Here is a 21,233-nt window from a genome sequence, read left to right on the forward strand (position 1 = left end):
AAAAACTTAGGATGTCATACCTAACACAAGAAGTATAAAGGGAATAAAGGGACATACAGGATATTGCAAGAAACCCAAAATATTTTTATTCCTATGCAAAATCCAAACTAAGAACTGCCTGTAGTATTGGACCACTACTGAGAGGAGACTCATATACTGATGATGAACAGGAAATGAGTGAAATCCTAAAGGAACAGTATGAGTCGGTGTTCAGCAACCCACTAAATGACAGCAAGGTAGACAATGCAGAAATATTTTTCACTCCAGAAGAAGGCTGCACAGACCAACTAACTGACATTAATACAAATGCCATAGATTTCAAAAAAGAAATGGACAACATGCCCACTCACTCAGCACCTGGACCAGATTCATGGAATGCTCTATTTATAAAGAAGTGTTAAGTACCATTAGCATGAGCACTCAGCATTCTTTGGAGAGAGAGCTTACATGTAGGTGAAATACCAGAAGCCTTAAGGAGTGCAGACATAACTCTTTTGCATAAGGGAGGTAGTAGAGCACTAGCTAAAAATTACAGACCAATAGCCCTAACCTCTCACATCATAAAAATATTAGAAAGAGATGTGAGACGGCAGATTACAAATACGACCAACATAACCCGAACCAGCTTGGTTTTAGAGCAGGACGATCGTGTCTGTCACAACTGCTGAACCATTATGACAGAATTACGGACGCATTGGAAGACGACCAAAACGCAAATGTGATTTACACAGATTTTGCAAAGGTGTTTGACAAATGTGATCATGGAGTGATAGCACACAAAATGAGGTTCGTGGGCATTACGGGGAAGGTAGGCAGATGGATTTTTGGGTTCCTAACACACAGAACACAAAAAGTGGTAGTGAACAGGGCAAGATCCAGCATCAGCGAGGTCAAAATCTCAGTGCCCCAAGGCACTGTCCTGGCACCTCTGCTGTTTCTCATCCTCATAGCAGACATAGATAAAAACACCCAGCACACTTTTGTATCATCATTTGCAGATGACACTAAAATAAGCATGAAAGTCACTACGGTAGAGGACACTGAAAAAGTACAGGAAGACATAAGCAGGGTTTTCCAGTGGGCAGTGGAGAACAACATGACCTTTAGTGGTGATAAGTTCAGCTGCTTAGGTATGGAAAGACTGAAGAACTCAAAAGGAACACTATATACAAAACTCAAGAGAATAACCAAATAGAACAAAAGGAACACGTAAAAGACCTGGGAATAATTATGTCAGCTGACCTTTCTTTTAAAGACCATAACAAGACAAAGATCATGACAGCCAGGAAGATGACGGGGTGGGTACTGAGAACTTTCAAAACAAGGGAAATAATGCTGATGGTGACACTCTTCAAATCACTAGTGCTCCCTCGCTTAGAATATTGCTCAGTGCTGACAGCCCCGTTCAGAGCAGGAGAAATATCGGAGCTGGAACAAATACAGAGATCGTTTATGGCTCACATTGAGCCAGTAAGGCACCTAAATTACTGGGAACGCCTTCATGTCTTGAACGTGTACTCATATAATGGAGAGAGAGAGAGATACATGAAAGTACTCGAGGGCCTCGTCCCAAGTCTGCACACTACCATAACAACATACTGGAGTGAGAGATATGGGAGGAAGTGTAAAATAAACCCAGTTAGGAGCAGGGGTGCAGTGGGGACAATAAGGGAACACTGTATCAACATCCGGGGTCCCAGACTATTCATCATCTTACCAGAAGATATCAGAAACACGGCTGGAACAAGTGTAGAAGCCTTCAAGAGGAAACTGGACAAGTATCTTCACTAGGTGCCAGATCAACCAGGCTGTGATGGATATGTGGGGCAGCGGGCCTCCAGCAGCAATAGCCTGGTTGACCAGGCAAGCACCAGACAAGCCTGGCCCATGGCCGGGCTCAGAGAGTAGAGAAACTCTCGAAACTCTTCAAAGGTATATCAAAGGTGAAAGTTAGGTGGCCAAAGACTGCAAACCTCACTCATGGAAAAATATCATGGGGTGAGTATAGTACCAAGCACATCTCCTGAGGCGCACATCAATCAGATAACTGCTGCGGCATACAAGCATCTGGCAAACCTAAGAATAGCGTTCTGATACCTCAGTAAGGAATCATTCAAGACTCGGTATACCATATACGTCAGGCCCATATTGGAGTATGCAGCAACGGTTTGGAATCCACACCTGGTCAAGCACGTCAAGAAATTAGAGAAAGTGCAAAGGTTTGTAACAAGACTAGTCCCAGAGCTAAGGGGAATGTCCTACAAAGAAAGGTTAAGGGAAATTGGCCTGACAACACTGAAGGACAGGAGAGTTAGGGGAGACATGATAATGACTTACAAAATACTGTGAGGAATTGACAGGGTGGACAGGGACAAAATGTTCTAGAGATGGGACACAGAAACAAGGGGTCACAATTGGAAGTTTAAGACTCAGATAAGTCAAAGAGATGTTAGGAATTTTTTTTAGTCATAGAGTTGTCAGGAAATGGAATGGTCTGACAAGTGACGTAGTTGAGGCAGGAACCATACATAGCTTTTAGACAAGGTATGATAAAGCTCATGGAGCAGGGAGAGAGAGGACCTAGTAGCGATCAGTGAAGAGGCGGCGCCAGGAGCTATGTCTCGACCCCTGCAACCACAAATAGGTGAGTACACACACACACACACACACACACACACACACACACAGGGACAGCAGTATGTGTGGGGGGTAACAGACAGATGTAAGGGGGGCACAGGCAGAGGAAACAGGCCCCATGCAGAGGCACGACCAGGCCACCAGGAGGTACAGGAACTAATATAGGAGGCAATGGCTTTGTATAAACGGGACCCAGAAACATGGAAGGAAAAGCAAAGGGATGAGGAGAAGGAGAGGTCAGTCTTTATCCATGGGCTTCAGGAGAACAAAGGGAAAACTTATGATGAAAGATGGTGGAAAAATAAAACGAGATTGAATTTATCAAACAAATAGGACAGGAGGAGGATATGTCTGAGCTAATAAATCTTCAGAGAATATGGGGGTACTTGATGGAGAGAAATTGGCCAGTCAACCTGATTTTCATGACAGAAATGGTGTGGGACAGGATCCTGCAGTTGAAACCACAGCTAAAGGAATCAACAGCATACAGGAGGGCATTCCTAGACCAAGACAGAATGTCAACAGCTGAGAGAGAGAACACAGAGACAAAAGGGGCAAGAGAGACAACGCTAGAGTCAATAGAGAACAACCAGAGTCGAGTGGAGCAGAGTGCACAAACACCCACGGAACCACCCTCAAAACCCTTCAGCCAAACTCACACCCTACACTCACAACCCCCCACCCCACCCCACAGTATGCAGTAGAATCCATAGCACCCTGCCAGGACCCACCCCCAGAATACAGTGTTGGAGAGGAAACTGAAGGTATGGTACACCAATGCTGATGGTATAATGAATAAAAAGATTCATTTCTTTGTGAAGCTTACAATGCGTAATTACAATTTTGGTTTGCTAAGTACAAAGAAAGCCACTATCATGGTGGGGCATTTCAGGCAGACTAATCCTAGTGCATACATAATAACTACATACTTAAATCTAGACAAGATAATAGTGGGTAACTTTATTAAAATCTTATTTAATCTTAATACTAATGCGAGATGGTCAAGGTGGAGGTTTATAAGAATAATAATCTTGAAGTTGCACATCATATAAACAGTATTACAATTAATGGTTCAAGCAGTAATATTTCATGGATTGACAGATGGTGAATTGACTAGAGGTCACATAATTGATTAGAAGTTGTGTTGGTTGGTTTGGTTAGTATTGAGAGATGAGATGATTTTTAAGCAAAGTCCTAAATTTATATGTAGTCAGGGGATCCTTTACCAATTCAGGTAGCGAGTTCCAGATCTTCAGGCCTTTTGTGTGCATTGCATTTTTGCATAGTGTGAGACTGACACGAGGGATGTCGAAGAGTGCCTTATGCAGTGGTGTTGTAAGGGGGGGGAACGGGCCGCTTCGGGTGACACCATCAAGGGGCGACACCATAGAGCCTCTAAACAAGGTGAAACTAATGCCCAAAACAGTGCTGCAGCAACATAAAAAAAAATACTTTATTTCTATATAGCCTATTACAGTTTATGTTGGAGTTTAATGTTCTGTATATGTAGCAGGCACAATAATATGAGTGTATGCCTTGTATATTTAACAAGTTCAGGCTTTTGAAAAGTGGTGGGATGGGCTGTCTAGCACAGGAGCTGGTAATCATCTGCACAGCAGCTTTTTGTTGGGTTATCAAGGTTTAAGATGGCTGGCTGTGGTTGATCCCCAGGCACAAATATCATAGGTGAGGTAGGGATTATACCCTTTGACTGTTTCAGTCATATATATATACACCTTACAAGCCAGTGTTTTTGACGTATTTATGCTCCAAAATTCTAGAGGCTTCAAATCAAGTGGGAGAAAACTGGTAGGCCCACATGTGAGAGAATGGGTCTCTGTGGTCAGTGTGCGCAGTATAAAAAAAATCCTACAGCACGCAGTGCATAATGAGAAAAAATTAACTTCGACCATGTTTTTGTATTAAAACGCTGACTTTGAGGTGTATTTTTATATAGTAATTATGGCTGTATTCTTGTTTTCTTGGTATCATTTGATAGAATGGAAGACATATTACAGAAATAGAGATGATTTTGATTGGTTTCACAATGAAAAGGACCTTGAAATTGAGCTCAAAGTAGCGGAAATTTTCGAATTCGCTGATGTTCAAGAGTAAACAAATGACGTCATTGTCCAATAAGTGTCCAACTAGCCATTCTAATACGCAGTCACAAATGGGTTGACATTATTTTTTTTTTTTTTTTTTTTTTTTTTCAACAAGTCGGTCGTCTCCCACCGAGGCAGGGTGACCCAAAAAAGAAAGAAAATCCCCAAAAAGAAAATACTTTCATCATCATTCAACACTTTCACCACACTCACACATTATCACTGCTTTTGCAGAGGTGCTCAGAATACAACAGTTTAGAAGCATATACATATAAAGATACACAACATATCCCTCCAAACTGCCAATATCCCAAACCACTCCTTTAAAGTGCAGGCATTGTACTTCTCATTTCCAGGACTCAAGTCCGACTATATGAAAATAACCGGTTTCCCTGAATCCCTTCACTAAATATTACCCTGCTCACACTCCAACAGATCGTCAGGTCCCAAGTATCATTCGTCTCCATTCACTCCTATCTAACACGCTCATGCACGCTTGCTGGAAGTCCAAGCCCCTCGCCCACAAAACCTCCTTTACCCCCTCTTTCCAACCCTTTCGAGGACGACCCCTACCCCTCTTTCCTTCCCCTATAGATTTATATGCTTTCCATGTCATTCTACTTTGATCCATTCTCTCTAAATGACCAAACCACCTCAACAACCCCTCTTCTGCCCTCTGACTAATGCTTTTATTAACTCCACACCTTCTCCTAATTTCCACACTCCGAATTTTCTGCATAATATTTACACCACACATTGCCCTTAGACAGGACATCTCCACTGCCTCCAACCGTCTCCTCGCTGCTGCATTTACCACCCAAGCTTCACATCCATATAAGAGTGTTGGTACTACTATACTTTCATACATTCCCTTCTTTGCCTCCATAGATAACGTTTTTTGACTCCACATATACCTCAACGCACCACTCACCTTTTTTCCCTCATCAATTCTATGATTAACCTCATCCTTCATAAATCCATCCGCCGACACGTCAACTCCCAAGTATCTGAAAACATTCACTTCTTCCATACTCCTCCTCCCCAATTTGATATCCAATTTTTCTTTATCTAAATCATTTGATACCCTCATCACCTTACTCTTTTCTATGTTCACTTTCAACTTTCTACCTTTACACACATTCTCAAACTCATCCACTAACCTTTGCAATTTTTCTTTAGAATCTCCCATAAGCACAGTATCATCAGCAAAAAGTAACTGTGTCAATTCCCATTTTGAATTTGATTCCCCATAATTTAATCCCACCCCTCTCCCGAACACCTTAGTATTTACTTCTTTTACAACCCCATCTATAAATATATTAAACAACCATGGTGACATTACACATCCTTGTCTAAGACCTACTTTTACCGGGAAGTATTCTCCCTCTCTTCTACACACCCTAACCTGAGCCTCACTATCCTCATAAAAGCTCTTTACAGCATTTAGTAACTTACCACCTATTCCATAAACTTGCAACATCTGCCACATTGCTCCTCTATCCACTCTATCATATGCCTTTTCTAAATCCATAAATTCAGTAAAAACTTCCCTACCTTTATCTAAATACTGTTCACATATATGCTTCAAAGTAAACACTTGATCTACACATCCCCTACCCACTCTGAAGCCTCCTTGCTCATCCGCAATTCTACATTCTGTCTTACCTCTAATTCTTTCAATTATAACCCTACCGTATACTTTTCCTGGTATACTCAGTAAACTTATTCCTCTATAATTTTTACAATCTCTTTTGTCCCCTTTCCCTTTATATAAAGGGACTATACATGCTCTCCGCCAATCCCTAGGTACCTTCCCCTCTTTCATACATTTATTAAACAAAAGTACCAACCACTCCAACACTATATCTCCCCCTGCTTTTAACATTTCTGTCATGATCCCATCAGTTCCAGCTGCTTTACCCCCTTTCATTCTACGTAATGCCTCACGTACCTCCACCACACTTACATTCTGCTCTTCTTCACTCCTAAAAGATGGTATACCTCCCTGGCCAGTGCATGAAATTACCGCCTCCCTTTCTTCCTCAACATTTAAAAGTTCCTCAAAATATTCTCGCCATCTACCTAATACCTCCCTCTCCCCATCTACTAACTCCCCTACTCTGTTTTTAACGGACAAATCCATACTTTCCCTAGGCTTTCTTAACTTGTTTAACTCACTCCAAAATTTTTTTTTATTTTCATTAAAATTTCTTGACAGTGCCTCTCCCACTCTTTCATCTGCTCTCCTTTTGCACTCTCTCACCACTCTCTTCACCTTTCTTTTACTCTCCATATACTCTGCTCTTCTTATAACACTTCTGCTTTGTAAAAACCTCTCGTAAGCTACCTTTTTCTCTTTTATCACACCCTTTACTTCATCATTCCACCAATCACTCCTCTTTCCTCCTGCCCCCACCCTCCTATAACCACAAACTTCTGCCCCACATTCTAATACTGCATTTTTAAAACTATTCCAACCCTCTTCAACCCCCCCCACTACTCATCTTTGCACTAGCCCACCTTTCTGCCAATAGTCGCTTATATCTCGCCCGAACTTCCTCCTCCCTTAGTTTATACACTTTCACCTCCCTCTTACTTGTTGTTGCCACCTTCCTCTTTTCCCATCTACCTCTTACTCTAACTGTAGCTACAACTAAATAATGATCTGATATATCAGTTGCCCCTCTATAAACATGTACATCCTGGAGCCTACCCATCAACCTTTTATCCACCAATACATAATCTAACAAACTACTTTCATTACGTGCTACATCATACCTTGTATATTTATTTATCCTCTTTTTCATAAAATATGTATTACTTATTACCAAATTTCTTTCTACACATAGCTCAATTAAAGGCTCCCCATTTACATTTACCCCTGGCACCCCAAATTTACCTACTACTCCCTCCATAACATTTTTACCCACTTTAGCATTGAAATCCCCAACCACCATTACTCTCACACTTGATTCAAAACTCCCCATGCATTCACTCAACATTTCCCAGAATCTCTCTCTCTCCTCTACACTTCTCTCTTCTCCAGGTGCATACACGCTTACTATAACCCACTTTTCACATCCAATCTTTATTTTACTCCACATAATCCTTGAATTTATGCATTTGTAGTCCCTCTTTTCCTGCCATAGCTTATCCTTCAACATTATTGCTACTCCTTCTTTAGCTCTAACTCTATTTGAAACCCCTGACCTAATCCCATTTATTCCTCTCCATTGAAACTCTCCCACCCCCTTCAGCTTTGTTTCACTTAAAGCCAGGACATCCAGTTTCTTCTCATTCATAACATCCACAATCATCTCTTTCTTATCATTTGCACAACATCCACGCACATTCAGACTTCCCACTTTGACAATTTTCTTCTTCTTATTCTTTTTAGTAATCTTTACAGGAAAAGGGGTTACTAGCCCATTGTTCCCGGCATTTTAGTTGACTTCTACAACACGCATGGCTTACGGAGGAAAGATTCTTATTCCACTTCCCCATGGATATAAAAGGAAAAGTAATAAGACCAAGAACTATTAAGATAAAATAATGCAGTAGTCTGCATAACAATAAATCTTCAATTTTTTGTGTGAATAAAAATTCAAAATAGAAAGCAAGAGTAATATAAAAGGGGCCTGAAGACATGACTGATGAACAGAGAAAATGTTATTTTAGTGCCAGGAATGTCTGCATTGTTCATTCTGGACCCTATTTTGACATTGGCATCTTTTTTAATTGCGTGAAATTGGCCAAATTGCCAATTTGTGACCACTTTATTGGGTAGTTGAAATCAGTAAATGGGCAGTTTCTTGTACTCAATCGATAGAACAAATGGAGTTCTAAAGAAATAGCTATGAGTTTGGTCGACTGGAACAATGGAATTGGCCGAAAATAGGGCTCAAAGTGGGTTAAATCGCCGATGCGTAATTATCACTGAGATCGCTAACTTCGTGAGAGCGTAATTCCATAAGTTTTCCATCAAATTTCGTACTTTTGGTGTCTTGACAGTCAAACCCCTTGACTGTCAAGACCCCTGCTCACAAATTTGCTCTCTGTCGAAGAATTCAAAAAAAAAATATTTTTTTTTTCTTGTGAAATGATAGAGAATCTTTTCCCAATGGTAATGACACCAAAAGTACAAAATTTGATGGAAAACTTATGGCATTACACTCTCGTGAAGTTAGCAGTCTTCGTGATATTTACGCATTGGCGATTTTGCCCACTTTGAGTCCTATTTTCGGCAAATTCTATTGTTCCAGTTGACCAAAATCATAGATATTTCACTAAAACTCCATTTGTTCAATCACTTGAGTACAAGAAACCACCCATTTACCAATTTCAACTACCCAATAAAGTGGGCAGAAATTGGTAATTTGGCCAATTTCACACAAATTTCAGAAGATGGCAATTTCAAAATAGGGTCCAAAATAAACAAGGCAGATATTTCTGGCACTAAAATAACATTTTCTCTGTTGATTAATCGTGTCTCCAGGCCCCTCTTTTATTACTCTTGCTTTTCATTTTGAATTTTTATTCCCACAAAAAATAGAAGATTTACTGTTATGCAGACTACTGCATTATTGTAATAATTGTATAAATAATGTCAACCCATTCATGACTGCATATTAGAGTGGCCAGTTGGACACATACTGGACGGTGACATCATTTGTTTACTCTTGAACATCAGCAAAAATCAAACATTTCTGCTACTTTGAGCTCAATTTTAAGGTACTTTTCATTATGAAACCAATCAAAATCATCTCTATTACTGTAATATATCTTCAATTTTATCAATGAGACCAAAAAAATGAAAATACACCCATAAATACGTACCATACAAAAATACACCGCAAAGTCGCTGTTTTAAACAAAAAACACGGTCAGTTTTTTCTCATTATGCACTGTGTGCTGCAGGATTTTTTTTTTAATACTGCGCACACTGACCACCCAGACCCATTCTTTCATATGTAGGCCTACCAGCTTCCTTCCACCAAATTTGAAGGCGCTAGAATTTTGTCGTAGTAGTAGTAGTACGGGACTGACATTGGCTTGCAAGCCGTAATATTATGGGACCGACAGTGAAAGGGTTAAAGAGTGGAATAGGGTAAGGAGTGTCATTTGGGGTACATAGTATTGATTTGGAAATTTTCTTGAATATGTGTTGGATATGGGAATGAAATTTAAGATTATAGTCAAGGAGAAGACCTAGAAATTTACCCTCAGTGTGTCTTGAAATAGGGGAACCATTTATCAATATATTAAGTTGGATATTTAAGGCTCTGTTTCCAAACAGCATGAAGTATGTTTTGTCTATGTTGAGAGTGAGTTTGTTGGTCATCATCTAATTATATATTTTTAGCAGCTTGTTGTTTACGTTGTTTCTAAGTATAGCTGGGTTTGAGTGGGAGTAGACATAAGTAGTGTCATATGCAAATAGAACTGATTTAATGAGTTTGAATGCATTGGGGAGATCATTGATATAGATGAGAAAAAGGAGTGGGCCTAGGACACTACCCTGGGGCACTCCGACAGCTACTGGCTGGATAGTGGAGTTGATTCCATTTGCATATACATACTGATATCTGTTGTTAAGATAAGATTTTAGGTAATCGAGGGAATGTCCTCTGATGCCTCAATGATTTAGTTTTAGGTGCAGGAGATTGTGGTCCACTGTATCAAATGCTTTTCATAGGTCAATGAAGAGCCCCAGAAGATATTCATTTTTATCAAGGGCTTTGTATATTAGTTCAAGCATTTGTATAATAAGTGGGAGGATTGGGACAAAATAATCACAGAAGCATCACCAGACATCATAGCCCTCACAGAAACCAAGCTCTCAGGAATGATAACAAATGCCATCTTTCCAACTGGATATCAAATCCTGAGGAAAGACAGAGGGAATAGGTGGGGGTGGAGGAGTGGCACTGCTCATCAAAAACCAATGGGATTTTGAGAAGTTGCAGAGAGGAGACAGAGAAGCAAGGGACTCCATAATAGGAACACTTCAGAACTGGAGGTCCCAAGATGGTGATTGAGGTGATGTATGACCCACCACAGAATAGCAGAGGCCAAGACAAGAATATGATGAGAGTAACAGAGAGATGGTTGACATACCAGCTGAAGTAGCCAGAAGGGCCCATGTGGGCCGGGCAAAGCTACTGGTTGTGGGTGATTTCAGTCACAAAGAAATTGACTTGGAAAAGCTGGAGCCACATGGGGGGCATTGAAACGTGGAGGTGGTGCTGAAAATCTCATGCATCAACATGTTAGGGACACTACCAGAGAGAGGGGAGAGGATGAACCAAAAACACTGGACCTAGTTTTCACCTTGAGCAGTGAAAATATTGAGGGCATTACATAAGAAAGGGCCCTCGGAGTTAGTGATCATGTGGGTCTAAGATTCGAATACATAGTAGAGTTACAATTGGGGAGGGAGGCAGGAAGGATGAAGCCAAACCACAAGAGAGGGGACTACACAGGCATGGGAACTTCCTGCATGAGGTCCAGTGGGACAGAGAATTGGCAGGAAAAACAGTAAATAAGATGATGGAATATGTGACAAAAATATACAAGGAAGCAGAGGAGAGGTTTGTACCCAAGGGCAACAGACATAATGAGAAGGCCAGGACGAACTCTTGGTTCATCCAAAGGTGCAGAGAGGCTAAAACTCAGTGTGCTAGAGAATGGAAGAATTATAGAAGGCAAAGGACCCAGAAGAACAAGGAGAGTCATCAAAGAGCAAGAAATGAATATGCACAGGTAATGAGGGAGGGCCAATGACAATATGAAAATGACATAGCAGTGAAAGCCAAGTCTGGCCTGAAGCTGTTGTACAGTACAGTCAAAGACCAGGTAATCAGGCTGAAGAAGTAAAAAGGAGAGTTTACAAGAAACGACCTTAAAGCATGAGAGGAGCTCAGCATGAGACTCAAAGAAGTATTCACAGTGGAGACAGAAAGGACTCTGGAAAGAGGAGAGGTGGGATGCACCAACAAGTGCTGGACATGATACATACAACCAAGGAGGAGGTGAAGAGGCTGCTAAGTGAACTAGATATCTAAAAGATGATAGGGCCAGATAATATCTCTCCATGGGTCCTGAGAGAAGGAGAGGCACTCTGTGTACCACTTAGCAACAATCTTCAACACATCTGTTGAAACAGGGTGACTACCTGAGGTATGGAAGACACCAAATGTACAGGAGGCCCTCCACATTTGTGAGAGTTAGGGGATCAAGAACCTCGCGAATCTTGAAAATTCATGAATGTTTGGTGCGCAAATATGATGTAGGGAAATATAATAATACTGTAGTGTTCGTGATTATTTTGATGCGCAAATATATTGTAGGGAAATGTAATAATAGCATTTACCTAGCCTAACAATACTACTTCCTTAACCCATTGAACTACGAACAATCATAAAACACATTAAAACATTGTAAAATATTATACTATACATGTACATGTTATGGTTTAATAACAAATAATGAACAATCAAAATACTCACGATGATGATGGTGATGATGGCCATGCAGTTACTGATGACATTTGAACGGAGGTGATTATATGGAGTGTAACTGCATGGCATGATGAGTCCTACCATACACACATGTATGGTAGGATACACAAACACACGTGGTAGGACACACAAACGCACAAGTTGCGAGATATATGCACAGCACTGATTGATGCAAACAGTAACTGGACAATGACTGAGTGAGTGGCAGACTGGTGGGCTGCTGGTTGAGGGGGTAATAGGGAGGGTAGTAGGGAGTTCCAAGATATATGTGCAGCACTGACTGACGCGAACAGCAACTGGACAATGACTGAGTGGCGGACTGGTGGGCTGCTGGCTGAGGGGGTAAGAGGGAGGGTAGTAGGGATGCAGCAGGAATCATTTTCCCGTACTTTTTACCCGCATTTGTTTGGTAAATATGATTGGGCGGCTGGACATTCGCGAATGTTCGAAGCTCACGAAAGTGGAGGGCTAGCTGTAGTCCCAGTTTTAAAAAAAGGAGACAGACACACAGCATTAAACTACAGACCAGTGTCACTGACATGTAAGCAAAGTCATGAAGAAGAGTGGTAGACCACCTAAAAAGGAATGAGCTTATAAATGATAACCAGCACAGATTCAGAGATGGGAAATCCTGTGTCACAAATTTACTAGAGTTCTATGGGAAGAGAGAGAGAGAGAGAAAGAGGTGGGTAGGTTGCATTTTCTTGGACTGTAATTAGGCTTTTGACATAGTTCCACACAAGAGATTAGTGCAAAAGCTGGAGGACCAGGCAGCTGTAACAGGGCAGGCACTGCAGTGGATCAGAGAATACCTGACAGGAAGGCATCAGCGAGTCATGGTACATCATGAGGTGTCAGAGTGGGCACCTGTGACGAGAGGGGTTCCACAGGGGTCAGTCTTAGGACCGGTGCTATTTCTGGTATACTATGTGACTGACATGATGGAAGGAATGGACTCAGAAGTGCCCCTGTTTGCAGACGACATGAAGTTAATGAGGAGAATTCAGAGGAGCCAGTTGTTGGACAGGCTACAGGCTGGTCCAACAACTGGCTCCTAGAGTTCAACACCACCAAGTGCAAAGTCATGAAGACTGAGGAAGGGCAGAGATGACTGCAGACAGATTTCAGTCTAGGGGTCCAAAGACTACAAACCTCACTCAAGGAAAAGGATCTTGGAGTGTGTATAATACCGAGCACATCTCTCAAGGTGCACATCAGCCAAATAACTGCTGCAGCACATGGGCAACTAGCAAACCTAAGGTTAACATCCCGGCTTCTCAGTAAGGAATTGTTCCGGACCCAGTACACCATGTACGTCAGGCCCATATTGGAATATGCAGCTCCAGTTTGTAACCCACACCTGGTCAAGCACATCAGGAAACTAGAGAAAGTGCAAAGGTTTGCAGAGAGGCTAGTCCCAGAGCTAAAGGACATGTCCTGCAAGGAGAGGTTAAGGGAACTCGACCTAATGACACTGGAGGAAAGGAGAGACGGGGGGACATAATAATGACATGTAAAATACTGAGAGGAATCAACAAGATAGACAGAGACAAGATGCTCCAGAGATGGGACATAGCAACAAGGGGTCACAATTGGGAGTTGAAGACTCCGATGAGTCACAGCCTGTTCCATTTACTGGATCACTACGACAAGGTCCTGTATGCTCTAGAGGACAAACAAAATGTAGATGTAGTATACACAGACTTTCCGAAGCCCTTCGACAAGTGTAAAGGTGTAATAGTGCACAAAGTGCATGAAAGAGGAATAACAGGAAAAGTTACATAGATCTATAGCTTCCTAACAACTAGAACACAAAATGTAATAATAAACAGAGTAAAGTCTGAGACAGCCAGAGTGAAAAGTTTTGTTCCACAAGGCACAGTACTTGTTCCCATTCTGTTCCTCATCTTTATATCTGATATAGACACAGATGTAAGCCACAGCAGGTGGTACAATGCCCCCCCCCCCCCATGAAAACAAGGGCGCCACGAGCACGCTCAGAGACAACACAAATAAGTGTCAGGAGCCCCAAGACTGTTCAACTACCTCCCAGCATACATAAGGGGGATTACCAGTAGACGCCTGGCTGTCTTCAATAAAGCACTGGAGAGGTGCCTAAAGTCAGTACCTGACCAGCTGGGCTGTGGTTCATATGTCAGTCTACATGCAGCCAGCAGTAACAGCCTGGTTGATTAGGTCCAGATCCACTGCGAGGCCTGGTCACAGACTGGGCCGCGGGGGTGTTGACCCCCAAAACCCTCTCCAGGTATACAGTGATGTTAGAAAGTATTTCTTCAGTCATAGAGTTGTCAGGAAGTGATGTAGTGGAGGCAGGAACCATACATAGCTTTAAGAAGAGGTACAATAAGTCTCATGGAGCAAGGAGAGAGTGGACCTAGTAATAACCAATGAAAAGGTGGGGCCAGGAGCTATGACTTGATCCCTGCAACCACAATTAGGTGAGTACACACACACATACACTCTCATACACTCCATATCTCTCTCTCTCTCTCTCTCTCTCTCTCTCTCTCTCCTCTTCTCTCTCTCCTCTTCTCTCTCTCTCTCCTCTCTCTCTCTCTTCTCTCTCTCTCTTCTCTCTCTCTCTTCTCTCTTCTCTCTTTCTCTCTCTTCTCTCTCTCCTCTCTCTCTTCTCTCTCTCTCTCTCTCTCTCTCTTTCTCTCTCTTTCTCTCTCTTTCTCTTTCTCTCTCTCTCTCTCTCTCTCTCTCTCACACACACACACAGGGCCAGCAGCTAGGACTCGACCCCTGCAACCTCAGCTAGGTGAGTACACACTCTCTCACTCTCTCTGTACCTTATCAATGCTATCACAGCCCACACACCCTAATACTTCATCCACACACCTAGTCATGTAGCCACCCATCATCCACACAGGGCCACTGATACTGTCACCCACACAGTCACCATTACGCTGCCTTCTTACTTCCAGCCTGTGCCCCACCACAACCCTCCATCAGTCAGCATCTGCCACCTCCCAACACCAGCCTCCAGCTCCTGCCCCCACCCCTCCACCATTTGGTCTCCACCTCCCTAACAGCAGTCCTCCAATCCCTCCTGTATACATGACCACTTTGACCCTGCTAAACCCCAGTACAGTTGACGGATCTTGTGTATTATGTATGTTCTAAAATGTGATAATTTAAAGGCTTTCAATAACTAGTAAAGCACAGATTCAAATAGATTATTATTATATTGTTGTCATTACTATTATATGAGAAAATGATTAATATGTAGATGTCATACATTGCTTGTGGAATGGAAGAGTATCAGGTTTGCTCTAAAAAAGGCAAGGTTGCCTCAAATTCTTTGGATCAAAAGCATTTCACCAGTATCACGGCACCCTTTGAAATTGAAGGTAGCTACGAAAAAGAATAGGGGTGGGTATTTTAATGTCTTTATATTAAGTTTTCTTTACCAGGAATGTATATACATGTACTGGTATACTGTACTCATGGACAAGATCAAGGTGATGAGAATATCAAAAAGTTTTGGCACTGAAATATTGAATATCATATTCGAAGGAGTATGAAAGAAGGGAATGTATTTAGATATTTAGAAGTGGATGTGTCAGCAGATGGGTCCCCAAAAGATAAAGTAAACTGTAAAACTGATGAAGGGGAAGGGGGAAGGTAGGTGGTGTGCTGAGGCATCTGTGAAAAAAAATGTATCTGTGGAGGCAAAAAGGTTAATGGATATGAGGCACTGTCTTTAAGTAGTGCAGTGAAGGAGAGGCTGGAGGCAGTGGAGATATAATGTTTTTACATCAGTGTGTGGTATGAATATTATGCAGAGATATAGGAGTGCAGAAATTAGGTGGTGTGGGGTCATGAAAGGTATAATCTAGAGGGCAGAGATTGTTGAGATTTTTTGGCTATTTAAAATGGATGGAACAGGCTCAGATGATAAAAAGGCTGTATGAATCCATGGTGAGGGGATAGGGGTTATCTCAGGTAAGATGGGAGTGAAGATTAAAAATGGTAGAGACTTGAGTATCCAGCAAGCATGTGTATGCTAAATTGGAATAGAAACAAGTGGTTTTCAGGGTTTTACATGCTGTTGGAGTGTCAGCAAGGAAACATAAGGAATTCATGAATGTTGCTTATCAGTGTCATCTGAATTATGATGCCTCTACACTTCTATGGATGACAGTGAATGTGTTTCCTTATTTTGGTTTCCCTTCTTTGGTGGAAGACAGCAGATTTGGTAAAAGAATACAAGTTGGTTTATAAACATATGCTAAATATTTTGCAGGTTCCTTGTCTGCTCTAGTATATCAACACTCCATAACAGCTCTAGCTCTTCCATGTCGCTTGATGCTTCCCGAGAAGGATCCAGCAGGTGCAGCAGATACTGTAGACAGTGGTGCTAGCACAAGTAGTGGGAGCAGTTCTACTACACAACTTCTGCAACAAGGGGCAGCATGCAATGTCATGTACTTACACTCAGCAGATACTGAAAGCCTCACTGGTCCCCAGGCTGTGAAACGTGCTGTCAGTCTTATGTTGGCTTCAAAGATAATGCCAACAGTTGTTCACTTCAAGGTTTCTGCACAGGGTATTACTCTAACAGACAATGAGAGGAAACTGTTCTTCCGTCGACATTACCCAGTAAATACTATCTCTCATTGTGGCCTAGATCCTGATGATAGGCGCTGGACACACAAGAGTGAAGAAGGGGCTGCACTTGGATCTCTGTAAGTTATAATTATCTTAATCCTTTATCTTATTAATGCAAACCTCCATATTTTGCTTAAGAAAACATTAACATAACAATTTGCAATTTTCTTTCCTTTTTTTTTTAACACGTTAACCATCTCCTACCGAGGCAGGGTGACCCAAAAAGAAACACTCTCACCATCATTCACACATAATCACTGTACACAAGTAACCCGCACACAGAAGAGAGGAGCTTATGACATTTTGGTCTGACTTGGGCCATTTACAAAGTCACACTAACAAAAAGGAGAGAAGGAAGGAGTATATATAGGGCTCTCTATCTCCTGCGCTGTTCACTCTGGCTTCGCTATGTAGATGACATCTTTGCTCTTTGACCTTATGACTCTAATCTCTTCCAACTATTTCTTGATGCCCTTAATAATCTTTCCCCTTCCATTAAGTTTAAAGCTGAATAGGAATCTTATTCCTTGCTTCCTTTCCTTGATGTTCATGTCTACTGCTCAGATACAGGTTTTGTTTTTACCGTGTACCGTAAGCCTATGCACAGTGGCATGTACATTCACTACTTTTCTTATCATGCTTCCACTGTCAAGAAAAGTGTTCACATTTCCCTCTATCTTCGTGCTCTCCACATTTGTGATCCTCAGTTCCTTGAATCAGAAATTTCCACTCTTCATAATTCATTTTCCCATCTTGGCTATCCTTCCCATTTCATAGACTCTGCCCTCTCATCTGCTAAACAGACTTTTTTCTCTCCCAGACTGTCTACTCCTAGGAACTCTCCTGTCCTCTGCCTTCCCTATATTTCCAGTCTTTCTAATCTCAACCACTCTCTCCGTTCCTTTGACGTCAAACTTACTTTTCGCCAGACTAACACTCTTTGCACCAATCTAGTTCATACCTCTCCTCCCTCTACAGATGTTCCTTGTGTCTACTCTATTTCTTGTTCCTCTTGCCCTCTTCAGTTCTTTGGAGAAACTGGCCATTCTCATTCTGACAGACTCAGGGAGCACAAAAGTAGTGTTAGGCTTGCCAACACCAACAATGCTCTTTTTTGTCATGTCAGAGATCACAGTCATCCTATTAACTGGTCTAGCCTACTTCTAACTTTCACAGTTGCCGTATGGTTGAATCCTCCCTTATACACAACTTTCCTTGTATGGATCTTAGTCCTGGCTTTGTCTCTATGGATGCCTTCCTTTCCTGTTACATTGTAAAATGCTCCAAACTTCAGAACACCCATGACTTAACCTGATTCCTTTTCCCCTTCTCTCTCTCTGCCCTTTTCTTCTTTCCTCTTTCTCCTTTGGGTTTTCTTTTTTCTTCTGCCTTGGGTGTTTGATCCATTTTTATTTATTTTTTCTCCCCTCTGTGTTCTTGTTCCTAGTTCCTACCCTTTGTGGGCCCCTAGGTCCCTTGCAGTGCTTCTCTTTCTTAGTCTTTGACTGACTCCACTACTACTACTACTACTACCTCTACCACTACTCTTCTTCCTTTCCTATGACCCTCTTGTCCCGTCCCTGTCTGCTGGCCTATGTATACTCTCTCCTTCTCTCCTTTTTGTTAGGGTGACTTTGTAAATGGTCCAAGTCTGGCCGAAACATTGTCAAAGCTCCTCTCTTCTATGTGCGGGTTATTTGTGTATTGTTCCAGTCACAGTATTGTGCCTTTTGTTATTTATAATCACTGTCTTTGTAGAGGTGCTCAGATAGGACAGTTTAAGACACTCTGATATGACACTTTCACCATCATTCAACACTTTCACCATCATTCACATATAATCACTGTCTTTGCAGAGGCACTTGGATACAACAGTTTAGATGTCACTCCAAACAGCCAATATTCCAAACCCCTCAAAGTACAGGCATTGTACAGTAGAACCCGGGATTTGTACTTAATCCACTCCAGAAGGTCATTCTAAATCCGAAACATACGAGAAACGAAGTTGGCGTATGGAAAATGGCGAAGAGGGAGGAGAATTTATTGTTTGGAGACAGGACAAAATACTTCAATATGACAATGTACATAATTTATAAATAAGAAGTATTGTATAAAAACATAATAATGTAAAGAAATAAAGTGGTTATTGTATGTATACTATAGTACATACTTACCTTGGAGGAGATGCTAGCAGAGGTTTAGGGTGGTGGATGATAGGCAGGGTGGTGTAGGTTGTCAGTGGCCCTATAAACCTCAAACAACATTGGAGGAGTTAGTTTTGTGTTGTTCTTTTTCTGTCGCTTAATCGCTTAACTTACTTGCTGCACTCTTAATGCTACACTGTATCGCTGGCTGGTGCTATAGCCTTTATCAACTCATGCTGCTTTAATATTGTACATATCGTAGAATCACTGAAGAAGACACATTCTCCCCTCTCTCTTCCTCCTCTACTTTCGTACTTTGCTATGAGTTCTTTCTTGAATTCTATCGTGTTTCTCAGTTTCTTTACCAAAGGGCTGGCACTAGGAACTTTCTTTGGGCCCATGGTGGCTTATTTCGCAGTTGCAATCAATAAACAAGCACAAAAATTTAAATGTTTTGGATGAATGCTCACTCAACCAGTGACAGAACCAGACTGAAGCAGCGTCCCAGCGGGCGGATGCGTCTGATGCATACGATTCCCGGGATAAGGTACGAAATCCGGAGTAAAATTTCCCTCAAAAAAGTGTTCTAAATCTGAAACATCCGATATCCGGTGTTTGCGAAATCTGGGGTTCCACTGTACTATTTACCTCCAGGACTTAAGTCCGGCTAACCGATTTCCCTGAATCCCTTTACAAAAAATATTACCCTTCTCACACTCCAATAACTCGTTAGGTCCCAAAAGTCATTGCTCTCCATTTACTCCTACCTAACATGCTCACACATGCTTGCTGCATGTCCAAGCCCCTTGCACCCAAAACCTCTCTTACTCCCTCCCTCCATCCTTTCCTAGGATGACCCCTACCTCTCCTCCCCTCCACTGCAGATTTATACACCCTCCAAGTCATCCTATTTTGCTCCATTCTCTCTAACTGATTAAACCACCTCAAAAGTCCTTCATCAGTCCTGTGAATAATCTTTTAATAACTCCACACCACCTAATTTCCACACTCCAAATTCTCTGCATGACATTTACACTACACATTGCCCTTAGACATCTCCAGTGCTTCCAGCCTCCTCCTTGCTGCAGCATTTACAATCCATGTAACAACCCATATGTAACTTTTTTTTCCTCCACATATGTCTCAATTATAGGTACATAGTAGGTTGGTAGACAGCAGCTGCCCAGGGAGGTATTACCGTCCTGCCAAGTGAGTGTAAAATGGAAACCTGTATTTGTTTTACATGATGGTAGAATTGATAAATTAGACACATGTGCAACACTTGGGTATCTTTAATGATAAAGATACCATTAAAGATACCCAAGTGTTGCACATGTCTAATTTATCAACTTGTCGGTTCTCTGAACCATTTATCTACATGATGATAGAATTGCTGATGTCTTTTTTCTGTTTCATAAACGTGCAAGATTTCAGGTATGTCTTGCTGCTTCTACTTACACTTAGGTCACACTATGCATGTATGTACGAACATATATATACAATAGACTATCAATATTGGCAGTTTGGAGGGATATGTTGTGTATCTTTATACGTATATGCTTCTAAACTGTTGTATTCTGGGCACCTCTGCAAAAGCAGTGATAATGTGTGAGTGTGGTGAAAGTGTTGAATGATGATGAAAGTATTTTCTTTTGGGATTTTCTTTCTTTTTTTGGGTCACCTGCCTCGGTGGGAGACGGCCGACTTGTTGAAAAAAAAAAAAAAAAAGACTATCAATTAATACAGGTTCCTTTACCACATTTTTTCCGTTACACTATTGGAAAATTGCAGCATATTTTCGACTAACATTCCATAAAATTCAACTATGTAATACGGTGCAACTTCTGGGGTAAAAAATTGGACCGCTGAGAGCTGTACCATGGGATTTCAGATCTGTGCTTGTGATTAACCCTTTCACTGTCGGTGCTGTAATATTACAGCTTGCAAGCCAGTGTTGGTGCCATAATATTACGCCAAAGTTCTAGTAGCTTCCAATCTTGCAGAAGAAAGCTGGTAGGCCAACATATGAGAGAATGGGTCTGAGGGGTCAGTGTGTGCAGTATAAAAAAAATCCTGCATGACGCAGTGCATGAGAAAAAAAACTCCGACCGTGTTTTTGGTTTAAAACACCGACTTTGCAGTGTATTTTTGTATGGTAATTATGGTTGTAGGTTAAGGATCCCTAGCTTTAT

General features: G+C 41.6%; 1 protein-coding gene across 7 annotated transcripts in view; it reads left to right on the top strand.

Annotated features, from left to right (window-relative positions):
• Positions 1-21,233, top strand: part of by (focal adhesion protein tensin) — an 830,704-nt gene that overhangs the window by 787,325 nt on the left and 22,146 nt on the right. For 6 of the 7 annotated variants that reach the window (XM_070090572.1, XM_070090566.1, XM_070090565.1 and 3 more), the window contains one exon: positions 16,533-16,974. In XM_070090572.1, coding sequence (XP_069946673.1) covers positions 16,533-16,974 — 442 coding nt within the window. Of the gene's footprint in view, positions 1-16,532; positions 16,975-18,753; positions 20,246-21,233 lie in introns of those variants that run through there. The other variant, XM_070090570.1, reaches the window with a different exon arrangement.

Source organism: Cherax quadricarinatus, chromosome 32 (genome assembly GCF_038502225.1).
Source record: "Cherax quadricarinatus isolate ZL_2023a chromosome 32, ASM3850222v1, whole genome shotgun sequence".
Taxonomy (NCBI): domain Eukaryota; kingdom Metazoa; phylum Arthropoda; class Malacostraca; order Decapoda; family Parastacidae; genus Cherax; species Cherax quadricarinatus.